The sequence below is a fragment of the Terrapene carolina genome, unplaced genomic scaffold (genome assembly GCF_002925995.2).
Source record: "Terrapene carolina triunguis isolate 2854851 unplaced genomic scaffold, T_m_triunguis-2.0 Scaffold210, whole genome shotgun sequence".
NCBI lineage: Eukaryota > Metazoa > Chordata > Testudines > Emydidae > Terrapene > Terrapene triunguis.
In genome coordinates this window covers 39,706,318-39,725,377 of record NW_020664561.1, presented here as the reverse complement: position 1 = coordinate 39,725,377, position 19,060 = coordinate 39,706,318, and the positions used below count along the sequence as shown (strand labels likewise).

Below are 19,060 nucleotides of genomic sequence, written 5' to 3'. Positions count from 1 at the left end.
TAATCTTCTGTATAGGACCCTAGTGTTAGGACACATATGTAAGCTTCTTAAGTATTTATCTTTATCCAACAAAAGTTAAAAATCCTCCAACCTTATAATATTTGTAAATTAAAGTATATGAACATTTTTATTTTCATCAAAAAACTATATATTGAAATGTCTTTTTTAAAAGAAGGAAATGATGCAACAGATATTTAACTGTATGAAAGACTATTTTTATTTCCAGTTCCTGTTACAAAAAAGTATTTGAGAGAAAAGGATTCAAGAATTTTGGCAAAAGAGATCATTAAGAATTTGTTTTAAGTGTTCTCTTCTAAGTAAGATGATACCCTACTTTTCATCTCATAAAAGACCCAGTTTTGTAAGGCATCAAGCGCCCCCCGGTTCAAAGCATTAAATTAAATCTAAGGTGATGAGTGCTCAGGCCAACAAGAATAAGTAATTAACTAGCTTTCTAAGAGGAAGAGTTCACATAGATCATGTATCAAACCATCACATTATTTTACAACTTAATTGCTCTCTTTGAAACTGTTTAACTCAATGGAAAAACTCCCATTGACTCAAATGGGCTTTGGATCAGTTCACTGTGCACAAGGAAAAAAATACAGGTCTGTCTCATCTTACGCTGGGGTTACGTTCCGCAGTCAGCGCCTAAAGCGAAAATCGCGTATAGTCAAAATTACACTGAATATAATGGCGGGCGGAATCGCCCGCACTACAGAAACAGTATTTAAATTATTATTTTTTTGTTTTTGTTTTTGCCGACCGCGTAAAGCTGAAATCGTACATGTTAAATGCGCCTAAGATGCGACAGACCTGTACAAGTTTTCACATTCTGCTGATAAAATAGGGAACATGCAAATAGTCTAAACTGAGTTTTATGGTGCAGGAATATGTTGATATTAGGTGTCATGTATAGCTTTGTTTTTCCTCTCCTAAAATTATACAGTAGGAATTGTAATTTTCCTTCACTGGTATTAGAAGGCATTGAAAGAATGCTGATAAAGAAAATTTGTAGTCTGTAAAACACAGAAACACAGTCCATCAGCAGGGATGAAGGTTTCTTTAGGTAAAATATAATAACAAGTCTACTTACTCTTCGTCCTTTAGCTCCCTGTGGTCCTGGAGGTCCTCTTGCCCCTGAAGGACCCTACGTATTACATCAACTCATTATTTAATATCCGCTACAGAAATACCTCCAGAAGTGACTAGAGGTCTATATAAATTCTCATAGTAGTTCACTATAGGCTGAAAAAAAATCAAGCATTCTCTCTTTCTAAAAGCTCAGAATCAACCAAATTACTTCAGTACAACTTGTCCAATAAAATATCCTTAGTATTGGCTTTGTGCCATTAGTATTGGCTTTGCGCTGGGTAAGAAATTATGTGGACTGTGCCTTTCTCTAGTGGTTATTCACATAAATGATAAGAACCTACTACTGCTACCAGGTCCTTTGGCTCAAATGGTAGAAACTTGTGTTTTAGGGTGCTACAAGACTCATTTGCTATCCTTGCTGATGACCCATGGTGGAGAGTGTAACACAAGCAAATCAGGAAGATTCCATTTGTTTTTGATTAATAGTAAATACATCATCCATACAATTAATGGATTTTAATTAAATATCAGCAAAATAAAATTAAAATGGCTACACTTTAAGTCAGCCTTGAAAAATTCTACTTGTCTACTTGCTCTGGGTAAGTAAAAAATATAGGTAAAGGCAGATGAACAGTATTTGTGCGTGGGCTGGTATATTTTCATGACAGTTCTGCAAATAGCCTTAACAGTAACAGAATAAAAGAGTGATTTTTAAACAGAGTGCATTTTATGTTAAATCAAAATGTTGGTCTATACTTACAGGCAGTCCTTGTGGCCCTAAAGGCCCAAAGCCCCCTGGAGGTCCTGGATAGCCCTAAAATAGAAAAGGGATTGAATAATTCTGATCTTAATTTGCTGAACTCAAAATTGCAATTTTGGCAGGTAATGGCATTTAAACTAATCCCCCCAAAAGCTGATTATATCATCTTCAGAGTATCTGAAAGAAGCAACCCACTCTCCAAGGTCACAAGATATGAATGTGCACCAAGTCAAAAGAGCTTTTATGAACAAAACCAGATTTTCAAATTTCTAAAACAGGCAAAAGATTTCCATCCCATCCCAAAGATAATCCAGTCTGGCAACTCTGATTTGGGGAGTGCCTAGGACATAGCAAAATTATAGTTCTGCTGGATACATGTTGCCAGAGCCCAAAACAGAAAAACTTGACAGTGCCACAATCCAGAACTGGATACATACATTTCAAAGAAGTCATTTAAATTTGGGATGTGTCCCAAACCCAAAGAACTTGCTTACCATCCATTATCCTCCAACCAGGACTGTGCGAAGTGGTGTGAACAGGTGGTCATGGTAGACAAGTGTCAGTGGTATTTTGTAGGAACAGGACTGGCGAGGAAAAATTATTTTGCAGGCCCACACAAGATTGCAAACTCCAGCTCTGGTCCACAATGTCATGGCATGTTACATTTACTGCAAACACTTACCACCTGGCATAGCACTTTCTACCATGACTTTAGTGGGACTACTCGCAGTAGTATGCACTATGGCTGATAGTAAAGTGTTAACAGGATTGCGTCCTATACTAATAAATCCTCATTTATTCAGTTCCTGGCTGAGATCTGTTCCTGAGTGTAAAGTGGCAGATAGAAGGTAAACCCAGTCAAGACAGATTTAATGTTGATAGGAAGCATGAAGTGCGTCAAAGAATATCATCTCCTTTCTACAGACTGGTAAACTGATCTGGAGCCCAGGGATCCGTTCAGACTCTTCTCTGCTAATACACACCTAAAGAGCAACTGCTGCAAAAAAATGTCCATTCTATTTGCAGTTGGCCAGAAAACACATCACACCCTATCAGTGTCAGGCCTAGTGATCTGTGCGTTTGTCATCTCCAGCTTGACTACTGCAATTCACTATATCTAGGAATGAAGCCATACACCCTGAAAAACCTGGTACCAAATGCATCACCCTACTAGGACAATCGTTACAAAATACATCAGCCCACCCACACATCACCCCAGGGCTCTACTCTGTGCACTGGCTTCCTTACTGAATAAAAAGAGCTAGCTTCAAGGCTCCCGGTCTTGCTATTCAAATCCATCCCTGGAACTGAACCAAGCTACCTGAGAGACTGCCTCTCCCTCCTGCTCATGACCTACCACAGCAGCTCTCATTAAATATATTAATGCTGCTCTGAGCAACAAGAGTTTGTTCTTGTTAGAAAAAGAACATTAAAAGGAGAGAGGGAAACATCATGTAACAATGTAACCACCAGTAGACCCAGTATAGGCTCCCAACTCCAGGAGAGGATCCCTGGCTCTGAATCCCAAGTGGAAATAGGTGCCTCTCTCAGGGTGTGACTTGCTGCACACTTCTTTCATCAACATGCTGTACATCCCCATGTAGCCTCCCTAGCACTGGTACAAATAGCAGGGTAGATGGTGAGGCACAGCTTAGGTGAGTTAAGACATGCCGGATGGGGGTGAGTATGTAAACAAGTACAGCCCCTAACAGCTCTCTCTTCGCCCAAGCCATGCCTCTCTGCCTACACTCCTATTTTTAGCAGTGTAGCGTCCCACTGCCTCCCTGCTGCTGGAGCTTTTCTCCACTTTGGCAGCCAGGAAAAGGCTCCAGCAGCTCCCTGTTGCAGGGAAAGACTCTGGCAGTGGGGAAAGGCTCTGGCTGCGGGGAGCTGCTGGAACCTTTCAATGTTGCCTCCCCTCTGTCAGAGCCGTTCACTGACATATGTAGCTACATACCACAATGGGGATGTGGTGTGTTTTTCACTGAGGGAGGTAGCTACATGTACACTACATGCCGCTGCCAGTTATGTGTATAGTGTAGTCATAGCCTCAAAGTCCCTCAAATACCCCCTCCCCTTGGCATTTCCTATTGGCTAGCAAAGGCAGCTCCCTTCTCAGCTTGCTGGCTTATGTGAATCCCTTTTTCAGGTGCCTAATTCTCCCCACACATTGTACAGAAAGCCTGGACACCTACCTTAGGGTTGTGAATTCTACAAGGCATCAGAGCATCTAAAAGTCAGGCATTGCAACACCTGTGAATCCAGCCCTTAGTCTTAGAAAGTAGTTTCTCAGCAAACAATCTGCAGACTATGAAGTTTACTTTTCCTTCTTTTTTGTCATGCTTGCTAATTCACTGGGCTTCAATCCTGCACATAAATCTGATGAGAGCCATTTTTTTAAAAAGTGGGTAATTCATATTCACTGCATGCTGCTTCAGTCTGCAAAGTACTTAGCAAGCTACTAAATGGAAACTTTCCTAGAAATAATATATCGCAAATGCTTTACTTTTCCATAAGGCTTTTTGCTATTGGCGTGGCCAAAATGAATTAGGTTTTTGGGAAGGAACAGTTCCTTTGCAAGTAAAATAAAGCTGACTTGTACCTCATTTACTGCTTACCATGACACCTTTCTCTCCAGGAGGGCCCACTGGTCCTGGACTGCCCCGCTCTCCCTTTAACAAACAATTTAGAAAAAAGAGAAGAAACAAATTTATGGTGTGTTATTTCACTGGCACAGTTCTCTTTCCACAGTGAGGATTTCTTACTGTGGCCCGGAGTCCCTGTAACACATGAGCTGCAGGTAGAGGGGAGAAGCAGAGATCAGGCTTCTGTGGGGCTATTTCAAAGCACAGGTACATGCTCTTTACTGCTACTACTCCTATTGTTTTAGATTTAGCACCAAGTAGGAAGGGGAGGGTTTAAACTTCTGAGCCTGCTGCTCATGGTGGATATTAGGTAGGTAAAACGTTCAGAGCCTGCAAGTTGGTTTCATGAACCTGAAGGGTTGTGTGTGTGATCCTCTGAACTAAGGAGAGTGATTCTGAGCCTCTAGAGAGTTTAGGTAGGAAGAAAAGGGGTTCCCAGCCTGGAGGGAGACATGTGCGTTCACACGCACGCACGTGTGAGGTGTTTCTGACCATGTGGGGGTTTGGCTGGAGAAAGAGGAGGAGGCCAAGGAACTTTCTGAGCTCAGAGGATGCTGTGTGGGCAGGTTTGAGTTCAGGTGGAAATGAAGTCAACTGATGAATGGGGAAGTAGGTGAACAGGTGTACAAAAGGGGGACAAGTCAGTAGTGGGGAGATAGAAGGGGAGTGCTAGATTAGAAGGGGAGAGGTTGAGATTAGGAGACAACAGCGAAGGGGCAATAGAGGAATAAATATGTTTTTCTCCCACTATACCCTTTACTATAAAGTGTCCCATTTCCTCAAAGGGAAGTGGGAGAGGGCACCTCTTTTTTCCCCCCCATTTCCCCACCAACCTCTCTTATTTCCCCAGCACAACACCTTCCTGTGATCCCCCAAATGCAACCACAGTGTCCCAGTTTTTCGTTTTGAAAATAAAATCAAACTACAAGTTACTCTTTCCCTTCCATTTTACTAGGAGGCTTACAGGAAAGAGATTCAGAAAGTGAACTGGGCTATGCAACCCACCGGCAGCAGGGACGTGCCTGGCATTGGGGTGCGTCACATTCATAGCTACCTACATTCTTTATGCATCCATGAGTTATCTATAACCATAACAAATAAACAAGAGAAAATAACTTCACATTTCCCTCATTTTTTTAATAACACATACATATGGGCAAGTCAAGCCCCACCTCAGCATCAGCTGCCACGGCCATTTATCTAGCTCCCTGGCTAGGGGAGGAGGAGGGTTTTCCTCACCTCTCATATCCTCACTCCTCTTCTATCCTAATAACATCCGGCCCAGCTACTAGGATTGGCTGAGGATTGGCTGAGGATCGGCTGCTAAAATACAGCTCTTAAAAATAACAAATGATTCCTTTATGTTACAGAGAGGCACCTGGTACATCACATTACAGCACACCACTAATCATGAAGAGACAAATATCCAGTGTAGTCATGGAAACTGTCACACTGTCATAAGCAGTTTGCTTCCATTTGCTGGTAGATTTGCTACATTTCCTCTCCTATTTTAAACCAGCAACTGAAGTAACTTTGTAAGTACATGAAGAGCAAACAAAATGACAAGATCTCCTTCAATACTGTATTCTAGGCATGCAGTTATGATTAAAGCCTTATCAGACTTATCCATATTTAAGATTTGACAACCAGTGCTTTCATTTCATGTATTTCCTTTTCCTTGTAATATAAACCAACAGTAAAAATATCACCGTCTTTTCATGGAAGTTATAATAAATTCATAGAGTAAGATTTTGTCAATAGCATTCTTTTGAATTCCAGTCATCAAAATAGGTGAACTAATTCAACCCTGCAGGGGTTGAATGGTGCTAGATCATTCTGACAAATAATTATGTGTTTATTGTAATTGAAACTGACAGTCAGGTAATAGCTTCCTGTTTTTATCTTTTTGTTAAAGTAGAACTTGTCTAATAGTCTTGAACTTACATTATGCTAATAATATTAATACTGCCAACCATTACATTCACAAACACATCTGGGTGCCATATAGGAGAGGAAACTGTAACTACGTTCATTTATTGAATTAACTTCATTTAAAAACTGGCACAGAAATGTTACTAATGCTTATTGCCAAATAATAGTGTTCTGCTTTTATCTCTCTCTCCACAGTAAAGTGAAAAATGGCCACCCAATTGAAACAAATACTGGTCATGTCACATTCTCAGACTGAACCCAATGAAATGCATAGGAAGGCAAGCACTCGGGCACAAACAATATCTCTGCCCACTCCAGTAAATTCACAAGCTCCAATTTCATTATAAATAAAGTCAAACATATCACGTGCCGGTCACTGGTATTGGTTTTGTGCTGCATTTGATTACATCCCTATGTGTTAAAATGCATACCAACATATTAGTTATGTCATGGTGATCACTAAATAATCTATCATCAATGTATGGTTTCTATAAACGATTTATACTGCTGTTCTGACTGAGGTGTTAGAAGTTACCTTTTCACCAGGTATTCCAGCTGGTCCAATTTCTCCAGGTAAACCAATGGGTCCCTACATGAAAAAACAAATGATTTTATTTGTATGATGCCCGTGCTGCTTCATGTTTTTGCACCTGCCAACAAAGGGCAGATTGTGGAGCCCTTTTTCAACCTGGTGAGCTACCTACTCACAAGAGTAGACCCAGTGGTTTGGAAAGGACTGTTTGTGTGAGTCAGAGTTCATCCATGTGAGTAAGTGTGGTACAGCCTAGCCCATAGGACTTCAGGGGCAGATAATTAATACGAATTCCTAACCTTACCCCTCCTGGTAGTCTCGCCACAGCATTACAGAGCTTTTCCTAATATATCATTTTCTCTGTTGAGCAGACATCTCTGATAGTAGCTTCTGCTGACAGTTTGCAGTTGGGGCTAGATTGTGGCCTGTGTGGAGGCACCCCCTGTACTCAGATCCAGATGCAATCAAGGGATGTTGGAAGAAGGGGAAATATTATTTAATTATTATTTAACTTTTATGTTGTGGTAGTGTAAGCCACACACCTCCTGGGTGTGGTGTTCTGTCCCATTTAGTGGCACCGAGACCACTTAGAGAGAGATTAATGAGTCTGCTCTACAGCCATACGGCTTTTAGCTCATGCAGTAGAGGCTCATGCATTTAGCTCCAAAGGTCCCAGGTTTGATCCTGCCCGCCGACGACCAGGGTCTGTTGGTGTTACAGTAGCACCTAAATGCCACTACTAGGCTGGGCCTCATTGTGCCAGGTGCTCTATGAACATATAACTAGCGGTGCTAATTGCTTTCCTAGTGCTTTAGTCCTAGCCACAAATTTCTAGGAAAGTATAAATTCATCAAAGAATATCCTCAATGTCACTGGAGCACAGCCTGAGTGAGTCAAACCCGGGCAAAACAAAAATACTATTGGATGGGGGTAATCCTAATTTTCTCCTTAGCTTGCTAGGAATGGAACACCCATTGAAGTCATCGGGAGTTTTGGCTGAGTAAGACATAGGATCAGATCTTTTTTTAAGAAAATAGCTCTCTTGTGACTCTCTCCTACTATTTTCCACCAGTATTGTACAGGCTGTAACTAAAGATCTATATGGAGGGGTTCTAAACAGGTGTGTTCCACTAATAAAAGATATGTCCTTTTGGAACTAGTCCATTCTCAGTGGCCTCAGTGGGCTCCCATTGAAGCCAATGGTAACACTCAACAGGTGCAGGGTTAGGCCAATGCTGAGTACTTTTCAAAAATCTCACCCCAACACCATGTAACACACCGCCACCACAACATTCAAAATAAATTAACAATTAAATAAAACACCTACATTTTTGTAGCATTTAGCATCATTGTAACTCTAGGCCCTGATTCAGTAAGGTATTTAACGATGTGCTTAACTTTAAGTAAGCCTGCGTGTAGCCCAATTCACTTCAAATGCCTACCATTAGGCTGGTCCCTAAGTACCTTTGCTGAATTGAGGCCTAAATGCAGAAAACAAAGAAATTTAGAGCGAGCCCTGTTTTCCAACATGCAGTTAAAACAGGACAACTCTTTGATTACTATCCTGATATTTCCCATTGGGTATTAATAGTGGAGTGCAGCCTTAGATTTTTTTTCTTTTTGCTCATCTTATTTAGCAGGTGCTGTTTTTCTGTAGTCCGCTTGGCCAAATTTTAATTAAAGCTGCAATTTTTCCCAAAACAGTATTTCATACTCTTGGCGACAGGTACTAAGGCAATGAATAACATAAATAAATTGGTTTATTTTTTAGGGTTTTATTTTATTTCAAAACATTATATTGATAGGTTTTGATGTCCATTTTAGATACGACCATGATGAGATGGGATGTTGAGGGGCAAGGGTGCATATACAGGCAGATAGACAGATGTCAAAAGAGATAATGGAAGGTAAGCAGCTACAATATCTGAAACCATATGGCTAAATGGTGCCACTCACATGATTATTTATTTTTTAATTTTATACATATATATGCTGTTCAGTGGAGTTACGCTGCCTTTTTCCTTAATCTCTCTAAAATGGATATGTAATTGAAAATTACAGAGTATCCTCCCAGTTTCAAAAGACTTGGATGATTGACATTTCTACTCTTGAGTCTGTTGTTAAAGCTTTTGGGCTCTTTCTGAACTCTTTATTTTTTTTCTTTTTAAAGAAAATGGAGTCTTAGGGTATGTCTATACTTACCTCCGGGTTCGGCGGTAAGCAATCGATCTTCTGGGATCGATTTATCGCGTCTTGTCTAGACGCGATAAATCGATCCTGGAAGTGCTCGCCATCTACACTGGTACTCCTGCTCTGCGAGAGGAGTACGCGGAGTCGACGGGGGAGCCTGCCTGCCGCGTGTGGACCCGCGGTAATACCTTGTAGTTCAAACTAAGATACTTCGACTTCAGCTACGTTATTCACGTAGCTGAAGTTGCGTATCTTAGTTCGAACTGGGGGGTTAGTGTGGACCAGCCCTTACTTAACAAATGGAGGGGAAAAGGCATAAGGGTAAGCAGACATATCTGTCCAATGCAGAGTTTAAAGTAGTCTATTGACAGTGTTTGGAAAATACCTTCCATAAAAGGCTTGTAAAATTTGCCTAGGAAAAAATGAAAACATCTCCAATGGAAGAAAAGGTCCTTTCTGTAATTATTAACATAATTATAAACTCTCATTTGAATAGACCTGTAATCATTAATCCTACTGCATATGCCTTACCTATATAGCCCACACATTGTTTTACTTTTACTAGCACTACCTCAGAAATCTACCATCCTGGAGACATAGTCCTTCAATTTGAACTGCCTCAAGATTCTAGGGTAGAAGGAGACTTTGAAAACGACGCACTATGTAAACAAACGAGAGTCTAAGTATAGAGGAAAAGGCAGTTCTTTATATTAAACAACTGAAAATATCTTCTGTTTATGTTAATTTTTAACCATTCTTTCATACCAATAGGAACACATAAAGGAGAACACCAAACCCTGTCAACAAGACATCTTGCTAAAACGGATATGTTTATCAGTTTGTACATAGTAACAGCAGTTTATATACCAGGTGGGAAATTCTGGCTCCAGTGAAATTAATGGGAGCTTTGCCACTGAACTGAGTGAGTTCACCCCAGATATATAAACTCCGTCTGACCATTAAAATCAATGGGACTTCTCATATGAGTAACTCCTCACCAATGGAAGTCAGAGGTTCACAATCTGGCGAAGTCTAATAGTGATATAGACTAAAAAACAACAAACTAATTACACCTACAACTAATTTGTTTAAGGAAGTCTTAATGCTTTGAGGCAGTTTAGCGGCTCTGGGATTTGCATTCTGAGTATTACATTCACAGCCTGGACTGAGAGTAGGGATTGAATTGTGAAAAGAACACAGCTGGTGTAAACTGTCACAGCTTCAGGGATTTAAACAAAATGGAGCTAGGATGGTTTAGTCCAGCTGAGGATCTGCCCCTGAATGTATTACAGGTAAGAAATAACCTTTATTCCTGTTGAGTTCATTTATTTTATTCTGATAATAATTAAATAATAGAATCATAGCTAGAAGCTATGTGGAGCTGTGTTCATTTGAAAGAGTTACCTTTCCCTGTAATGAGAGTTAGAAGAGATCTTTCAGGTACTTTTAATTTTACAGGACACTCCATGGTTAGGTGGAAAACTGAAAGTGCTCACACTCAAGGTTGGTTAGTGACTGCAGCAGTTACTTCCAAGCAGCAGTAATGAGCACGGGCTCCTTCTCCCTGGGACGTGAAAGCTGTAGAGAGGGTGGAAGAAACAACAAAGGGAGCGATAGGAAAAGAAAAGAAGCAGTCAGTAGAGAGAAGCTGTGAATGCCTTGGAAAAGGAAAGCACATTCACAATCCCAATTTTGAGCTATTTGATGAAGTGAATAAAATTAATGTATATTCAGTATTTTACTAAATATAACAACAAATAATAACAGATCCAAATGTATTTTGGTTAATGTATTTTTATAGCAGTGAGGAAATTGCATAACAGCATGTAGACATGGCAAAAATGATGTCTGAATGTTGTCCCTTTGCTACGCATATTGGCAGTCCCGGCTATGTATTGGCATATTGATGCCTTTTGCTTCTGTAAATAAAGATCAGTAAATGCTTGACTCGACTCCTTCAGTTCCACCTTGTTTTCTGAGGATGTTGCGAGTTTTTTTTTTTTTTCCCAAAAAGAAAATGCACAGAGCTGGTGGTTCCAGCTACGTACTTGGAGGTGGCAGATTTTCAATAGCACAAATGAGAGTTAGGGATCCAATCCCAATGACTTTCAGTGGGAGCTGGGAGCCTAATTGCCCTTTGGTGCTTAGCAGGTTGAGAGTTATGGTTCAAAGTGTTTCCTCGATTGTAACCCTTTTTGGATCTTGTTAATAAACATGTGGAAGTTTTTGGCTGTTGTCTCTTTTTGGTAAGGTGTAAAACAACTCCTGTAAATCATCTTTACTGCATTCACAAGTTATTTCTTCCAAGAGAAATTATTTCTAGAGTTTCCAACTGGAAAATCATGCAAATGGGCCACAATCAGTCAGCAGTTATGTGCGTTCCAGGTTTTGAACACATTAAAGGATACCTCTGATTACTATTAAATTCTGGAAGAAAATTGCTTGTAAAACAAGTATTGTTGGAAACATGTTTTCAATTTCCTTGCTACCCTGAAGATCTGGACTAGGATGGGGTTAGCAAAAGTGGAACATTTAAAAAAAATGGTGACTGAAGAAATAGCAAAAGGCACCTGGAATGCATCATATGAGTGATCATGAAATATGCAGTGTTGTTGTAGCCATGTCGGTCCCAGGACCAACACCGCTTGTGAAATATGGCAGAAATATGAAAGTTACTAGTAATGTAGTAATACTCAACTGTGTTATGTCTGTAACACATTAAATCAGATTATGTGTATAAGATTCAGATGTTGGCAACTGCTATCTCTACATACATAGGAATATAACCAAGTTTAATTAGCAGTAAGCAACTTTAACTGGCACTTAAACAAGTTTTTGTTTTTCAAGAACAAAAATATTCACACACCCACCAGACAGCTCTTACTCCTTTTATGATTTAATTATTATTTTATTTCAGTCTATCCAAATCATTGCTCTATAGATTTAAACAACAAATTCAATGATTTCTGCCTTTAAACATGCTGTTTATGTATATAGGTTCAATAAAATCCACACTCAAGACCACTAGAAAACAGTAGGTGCAAAATAACTGCTAGGTTTTGTGATCTGTACTCTGCTCTAGGGTGACCAGACAGCAAGTGTGAAAAGTTGGGACAGGGGTGTGGGATAATAGGCGCCTATATAAGACAAAGCCCCAAATATTGGGACTGTCCCTATAAAATCAGGACATCTGGTCACCCCTCTCTGCTCCCTATTTTCCTGGATTTTGAGCTGCGTTAGAAATCTCATTGTTTAATATATTTTGATATCATAGCCAGTGTTAGGTGATCTCAATTGCCCTGTGGAATACAGTATAAGGAGAGTCTGCCATCAGTGCTTGAATCTCACTAACTCTCCTGTCTGAGGTTGTAGCCCCCAGGAAGGTAGTTTGGGGTGTGAGCTGGCAAAGAAAGCACTTGGATAAGAGTTCAATGCATAAGGGCTTCACAAGGCCATAAAAACTACATTAAAATCTCAAAATGAGGGAGGTTCCTGAAGAAGGTGATATGTGTGAACCAGTCCTTTTAGAAACTTTGAAACAGTGGAATGAGAGAACACTGTGTAAGTCTGAGTGGGAGGGTGGCAAGCTGAAATGAAAACTAAACACACCCTGACAGAGCTGATGTGGGGGCCCAACAGCTTGACCTGGAGGCTGTTATCCAGGATCTTGGTAATAGAAGCTTGTAACAGGATGGGACCTTGTTGTGAAGACCAGATGGAAAAATCTCTTCCACTTTGACCTGGAGACTGATTGTGTAGAAAGGTTACTGCTCTGTTACAGGATCTTTTGGATTGATGTGGATCTAATGCTGTCATTGTGCTCAGCCAGCCAACTTCCAGGTAATCAGAGTAAGGAAGTGGAGTCTGGATGGAGAATTTAATATGTCTGGCAGACTGGGGAGAGAGATTGGTGGCTGTGTGGACATATTGAATAGGTCTGTGAGCCAATAATGACTGTCTGGCCCAATAAGAGGCTGTAAGTATCACCGTGGCCACATCCTGACTGATCTTCCTTATGACCCTTTGGGGGATAGGAAGAAAAGCACAGAGAAACCAATGAAGCCAGGGGATGAGGAAAGCATCTTGGAGTGACCCTGGCCTTGGTATCTGCTCTGGAGCAGAAGACAAGGCAAGATCTACCTCAGGGAGCCCCATCAGTGGAATAAAGGCTGAAGAATAGAGTGACCACTCATGATTTGCTGAGTACTGTCTGCTGAGGCAATCCACCAGGTCTGTTTGTTTCTGGTAGGAGAAGGGCCAAGGGAGTTATCCGGTGAAGCTGGTACCATGCGCACAGCTTGATTGCTTCCTGACACAGGGGGATAAGCAGGCATCCCCCTGCCTGTTGATGTAATGCACTGTGGAGGTGTTTCTGTCAAGATATGTACTGTGGTTCCTTTCAAGCCCAGTACTGGAGAGACAGGTGCTAATGGTATTGGTACTGGGGCCGGGGTTGGGGTCAATAGTTAGTAGCAGGTCTGCTGGTATTGTTAAGGATTGTGGTACTGGTAAGTATGGCACTGAAGGTGCCAGTGAGGAGTCATTGCCAGTATTGAGCTTCATGGCATAGTGCACTTAATTCTACATGGAGCTAGATGCAACAGGGAGTCAGTCCTGCTAGCCTGTCCAGGGTGATCAGGCATGTGGGCTTGTGAGTTAGAAATGTTGGAAGGCTCAGGACTAATTTCTTTGATCTCTCCCATTCTAGTAAGAGGATCGGTGCCATGAGTTACCCCTTGAGCAGAGCTCATATCTGCCCTGCCTCAACATAGTGGAGGCGGTACCAGGATTTGGCGCTGATTGCCAAATCTGGTTTGGAAGACTGAGGACAGCTGAGTGAAGAGGATGCGGACCCTTTCTTGGTACTAGCAATGGGAGCCTTCCAGGGAGAGTTTCTACTTACAGGAGTACTAAAGCAGGGGGATCTCTGGGAGGAGAGAACCTTTTTTAAAGTAGAGGTTGCAAGCCTGAAAAATGGGAAGGATAGTGGAGTTTTCAAGGAGGATGGGAAGGAAGAGAAAGGTCAGAAGCGAGATCAGAGAGTCAGAGACTAAGGTGAACGTGGTGGGGGTAGGGTGACCAGATGTCCCGATTTTATAGGGACAGTCCCGATTTTTGGTTCTTTTTCTTACATAGGCTCCTATTACCCCCCACCCCCATCCCGATTTTTCACATTTGCTGTCTGGTCACCCTAGGTGGGGGTACCAGCGGAGATGGAAGAAGAGGAAAATTCTTGATGATGTTTTCTTTTGAAAAAAAAATGGCAACATCCTGGGCAGACAAAGTGGGACTGAGGGAGCCTAGTAAAACATTTACTGACGTTTATTTACAGAAACAAAAACATCTTTATACCAATTAGGCCGAGTCAAATAGTGTTGATGTCATACTAAACTTTCTCAGAGTTCACGGGGCTCTTTAGATCCATGGCTTTATTTTGGTTCACAGAAGGAAGCTAACTGCAAAGTCTGAATCCAGATCACTACAGGTTTGAGCCCATCTCTGCTTATTACGGAAGAGGATAAATATCTGCCAAAGGTAGTGTATTAAGTCAGAGTTCTTTGGCATCCCCATAACTCCCTTTTGGCACAGTGGTACACTCCAAAAATCAAATTGAATGTGTTAAGCATAAGTATTATAAAGGAAAGGAAAAGGAAAACAACTAAATGAAAAAAATGATCATGGCCATAAACCTCGTTAAAAAATTAGGCCATAAACTTTCATTTGCAAGGATTTCTGTACGGTTCTCTAATGAGAAATATCTCTTTATAGAAGCCTCCTTGACATAAGCATTTTTATGGAAAATGGATCAGAGACCAGATCCCACATCTAACACATGCGTAAGGAAGACCAAGTATATTGCCAGGGCACATGCTGTTTGTTAGAAACTGGACTAGAGTGCAATAATTGGAAACATATTGTATACTTAGTGCAAAATAGAGTATATAGTAATTTTTAAAAAGGCTTGGTTAGAGAGAAGCGGATATTCATCCAGTACCAAAAGATTTCTGTGTAAGCAGTTACCTGTCAGGCTATATAAACTAACATTTACTTTTAAGTCAAAAGAAAACTTTCCAATGAAGCATCATTTCATATAGAATTCAAAATTTCACCATATTCATAAGACATAATGTTAATGACATGATACAAATAACCATACAATATTTTCTTGCCACAAGAAAATCTTTATATTATTGTACTCTTTTCTTTCCATTCATTTCCATGAAACTTTCCCTGCATCTGTACATTCCTCCCAGCTGGAAGATGAGATCTAACCGGTACCAATGCAATAATTACTGTCTGCTTGTAAGGATTTATACACAGACATTTTAATCAAGAGCCTATAAACTTCAGTCTTTGCAAAGAGTTTCCTTCATCTGGGTACAGTATTTAAAAAACAAAAACAAAACCAACCAACATCCAGATTTCAACACATCAAAATTAAACTGAATATTAAGTCAGTTTCTATGTTAATTTTAACAAAACAACCACTACTTAAAGAACAACCATATTACAAACCTGAGCTTCTATTATTTTATGTCATACGAATATACCTAGAAATGTGTTTTCAACTTTTAATATGAACCCCCCCCCAACCTTTGAAACTAAAGTCCAGTCTCAGACCAATGTCACCAGCCATGCATTATGAGACATAATAAGAGTTGGCATATTTAGATTAGTTTGATCTTATTTTTAATAGACAACAGCAAAAATAAATTAATAATTACAAAGGTAATGCAGCTTATTTGCAAAAAAATAAAAAAAAAATAGCCAAATGGTTGTCCAGCTAGCAAGGCACCCGTTGTGCCACTGCAACAGCAACACACATCACAGCTAACAATATGGGAAGAGAAGCACACTCAAAAAAGCCACTCTGTTCCCTCCTCACAAAGGAGGGGGTGGAACCTTGGCCTGCCCACATAGTGTGCCAGCTAACACCATTGTGCTGGCTTTCTGGGGAACAGAACATTGTGCTGCGGATAGACCCAGACGAGTTTATTCCCTCCCCGGAGCAGCAAGGGAGCCAGGAGGGGGACTGTGACTCTCTGAGTCACAGCATCACTCCTGACTGCTCCAGAGGCAGCGCCAAAATGCAGATCCTTTGGATCCAATGGATAACTGGATCTGAGTTCATTCAGAGTTTTGAAGAGGAAGGCAAAGACCCCGAAATGAAGCCCAAATCTGATCAGCGCTAATGCAGAGTGAAGACAATTAGTTTTAAAGGCTGTCCTGTCTCCAGACTGCTGTGAACACGGAACAAAAAGGAGCTGAAATGGAAAAAGTATTGAGAAAATTCTGACTTTCTACACATAGAGGGGGAATTTAGCTTTAATGGGGTCATCTCCTGGGCCCAAGACACTTCCTTTGTCAACGCCACGTAACTATTTGCCAGAAGCTGTCTGTATGACTGTAAGTGAGGTACAACATACTTGGGTCATATTACTTATCTTTCCAGAGGGAACACCAAAAAGTTGTTTTTTAAAAAAAATAATATATTTTATTCTGTAACGGTTAGGAAAGGCTTTTCACTGTGGGGAAAGCAAGGAGGTAGAGGAAAAATTCTTTCTCAGATGAATCTAAGGCCCTAGCAAGTTGGTTTACTTGGAAAAAGGAACAATGACGAAAATATAAAAGTTTGCATGCACACACACACCTCGCTCATTCTAATACTGCCTTCCCCATCCATTTTTGTCCTTGTAGCTTTCCCATTTTTTGCTTTGTTTGTATAACATGATGCTGCAGTTGCTATACTCTGCAACAAAGCTCTCTCAATTTCAAATAGAACAGAAATAACACACTCTCTCTCTAATCAAGATCAGATCCAACTCATAAGCAGTACTGTTTCTTCTAAATTTTGAAACAAACCTGAGATATTGAAGCATGTTAGTGCCATCATTCTTTACTATGCAGACTGAGTTGGCTTTGATTTACAATACCATAAGCCAGGAGCTCAGGGAGGAAAATTGAACATGCCTACTGAATTTAGTCACTCCTCCAACATGTATGTGATGCTTTTAGGTGGGGATGATAATGAGGTAGCGTGGACTAAGGTGACTCCGGTATCTGGAGCACACTCAGGGCTGGTCTCTTTGGCTGCCAAGGACACAAGCTTTACACAGTGCAAAATGACCTTAAAACAGCCTGAGATTTCTCACAGAAAATTCCCCATGTGTGGGGAATCTTCACTGGTGCAGGGCTGCTGGAGATAGCGTAGCCGTCTCCTACACCAGCCACTCCCCCTCAGTGGAAGGGGGAGGTGGGAGCATGATGGAGCTCAGCTCCACTATACCTGATAGTCCCCTAGTGTAAGAGGCCTTATACCAGCAGCATAATTTAGAGGACGATTCCACTTGGGCAGCACTGAACAGGGAACCATAACTAGGTTGCACCCAAGGCTGTGCTCAGACATAGCAGAGAATAAAGGCTTCTGTCTCTGCTTTACTGGATCTGGTTGGTGTGGTTGACCAGTTTATCCAGTGACATGCTGGGATTGGGATGAGAGTGAACAGCCCTCTGGATTTGGATGGATTATGCTGGTAGGCTGGGGGAAATAGCCAGAAGAAATATCTGTGGCGATACCAGCTCCCTCAGTGTACGTTGCGTGTCCACTTTTCTTTCTTCAGGTTCATAACGTGGGGTCTTATTGGATCAGTGAGCTGTTTCTGAAGGTCAAGATAGAAGTATGGGCCAAATGGTGTTTTTAATAATCTGCACATGGCCTTTTCTTTTGAAATGATCACTTAACACAGCAGATTCACACTATTGTCATCTTGAGATCGGATTGCTGCAAAGGACTATGTGGTGCTGCCCCTTATAGCAATTAGAAATTTCAGCTGGTGAATACCATGGTGGCCTCTCTGTTGACTGGTTGTTCTTGCATGGAGCATGTAACACTTGTGCTTCATCACTTTCACTTCCCCTTTATTTGGGAGGGTCAATTTAAGATGCTAGTTCTGATCTATCAAACCATAAATGGTTTGGGGTGCTGGGTACTTCAAAGACTACCTCTCTCTCCATGTGGGATACCATGGCATCTGAAATCAGCCGATTAAGGGCTTTAATAGTGAGGAATCCTTCAACTTTGCAATTTGCTTCTTAAACTGGTACACCGGAGCCTGAATTAGTTGACCTTCAGATCATGCCACAATGTCTATCTGTTTTCCAGTGCTTTTCCTGAGAGGGACGGCTAAGTGGTTGATGGATACTGTCAGTTATGTGGGATCTGAGAGGGGTTTTAATCTTTGAGGTCTACAGTATAGATGAAAAGCATTATATAAATGCAAAATATTGTTATTATTACTCTATAAATCCTTAATAGTCTCTTTTTCAAACCTTTATGAAGTAGGTTTTTGAGAATGGCTGAGCTAGTTGTGTCTTCTAATGCTCTGATTGACCCCACACCTTCACTATCATTTCTTTGAAAAATGTTTTACTCAGTTTGCTTTTCTTTTTCCTGCTGTTTCCAATTTTTGTTTGTGCATCCCCAGAGTCCAGACTTTTCACAATAGTTCAAAGAACTGTCTACTTAGCCTCTTGAAAATTCACTCAAAGCCCCTTTAATCTTTTCTTCAAGCAAAGAGAATCGCATTTTTCCATTCCCCATAAATTAAACATCCATTCCATGGGGCCAATCTTGCTACATTTTGCCTCTGCAGGAGGTGGGGAAATTACTTACATGAGTTCTTCCCAAAAGTAACTCCACATCTCCTAGACACACAACACAACTTGCCTTGTCTTTCCAAGGCAGGGTGACCTTTTCTCTTACAGGACTGCCTGCTGTGCAGGTAGCATCTGCAGCCAGAAGGTCACCTATATTCTCTGCTGGACCTTGGGTTTTATTATTCTTGTTGCCAGTTTTTGTACTTGTTATATCTACTTAGTTTCCCTTCTGTGGTACTGAATGCTGTC

At 40.9% G+C, this 19,060-nt stretch overlaps 1 protein-coding gene across 1 annotated transcript in view; it reads right to left on the bottom strand.

The window, feature by feature from the left end:
• Window positions 1-19,060, bottom strand: part of LOC113407190 (collagen alpha-1(XXIV) chain-like) — a 238,741-nt gene that overhangs the window by 80,147 nt on the left and 139,534 nt on the right. Inside the window, exons 25-28 of the mRNA XM_026655329.1 lie at window positions 6,968-7,021; window positions 4,474-4,527; window positions 1,856-1,909; window positions 1,097-1,150 (exon numbers count right to left, since the gene is read on the bottom strand). Coding sequence (XP_026511114.1) covers window positions 1,097-1,150; window positions 1,856-1,909; window positions 4,474-4,527; window positions 6,968-7,021 — 216 coding nt within the window. The remainder of the gene's footprint in view (window positions 1-1,096; window positions 1,151-1,855; window positions 1,910-4,473; window positions 4,528-6,967; window positions 7,022-19,060) is intronic.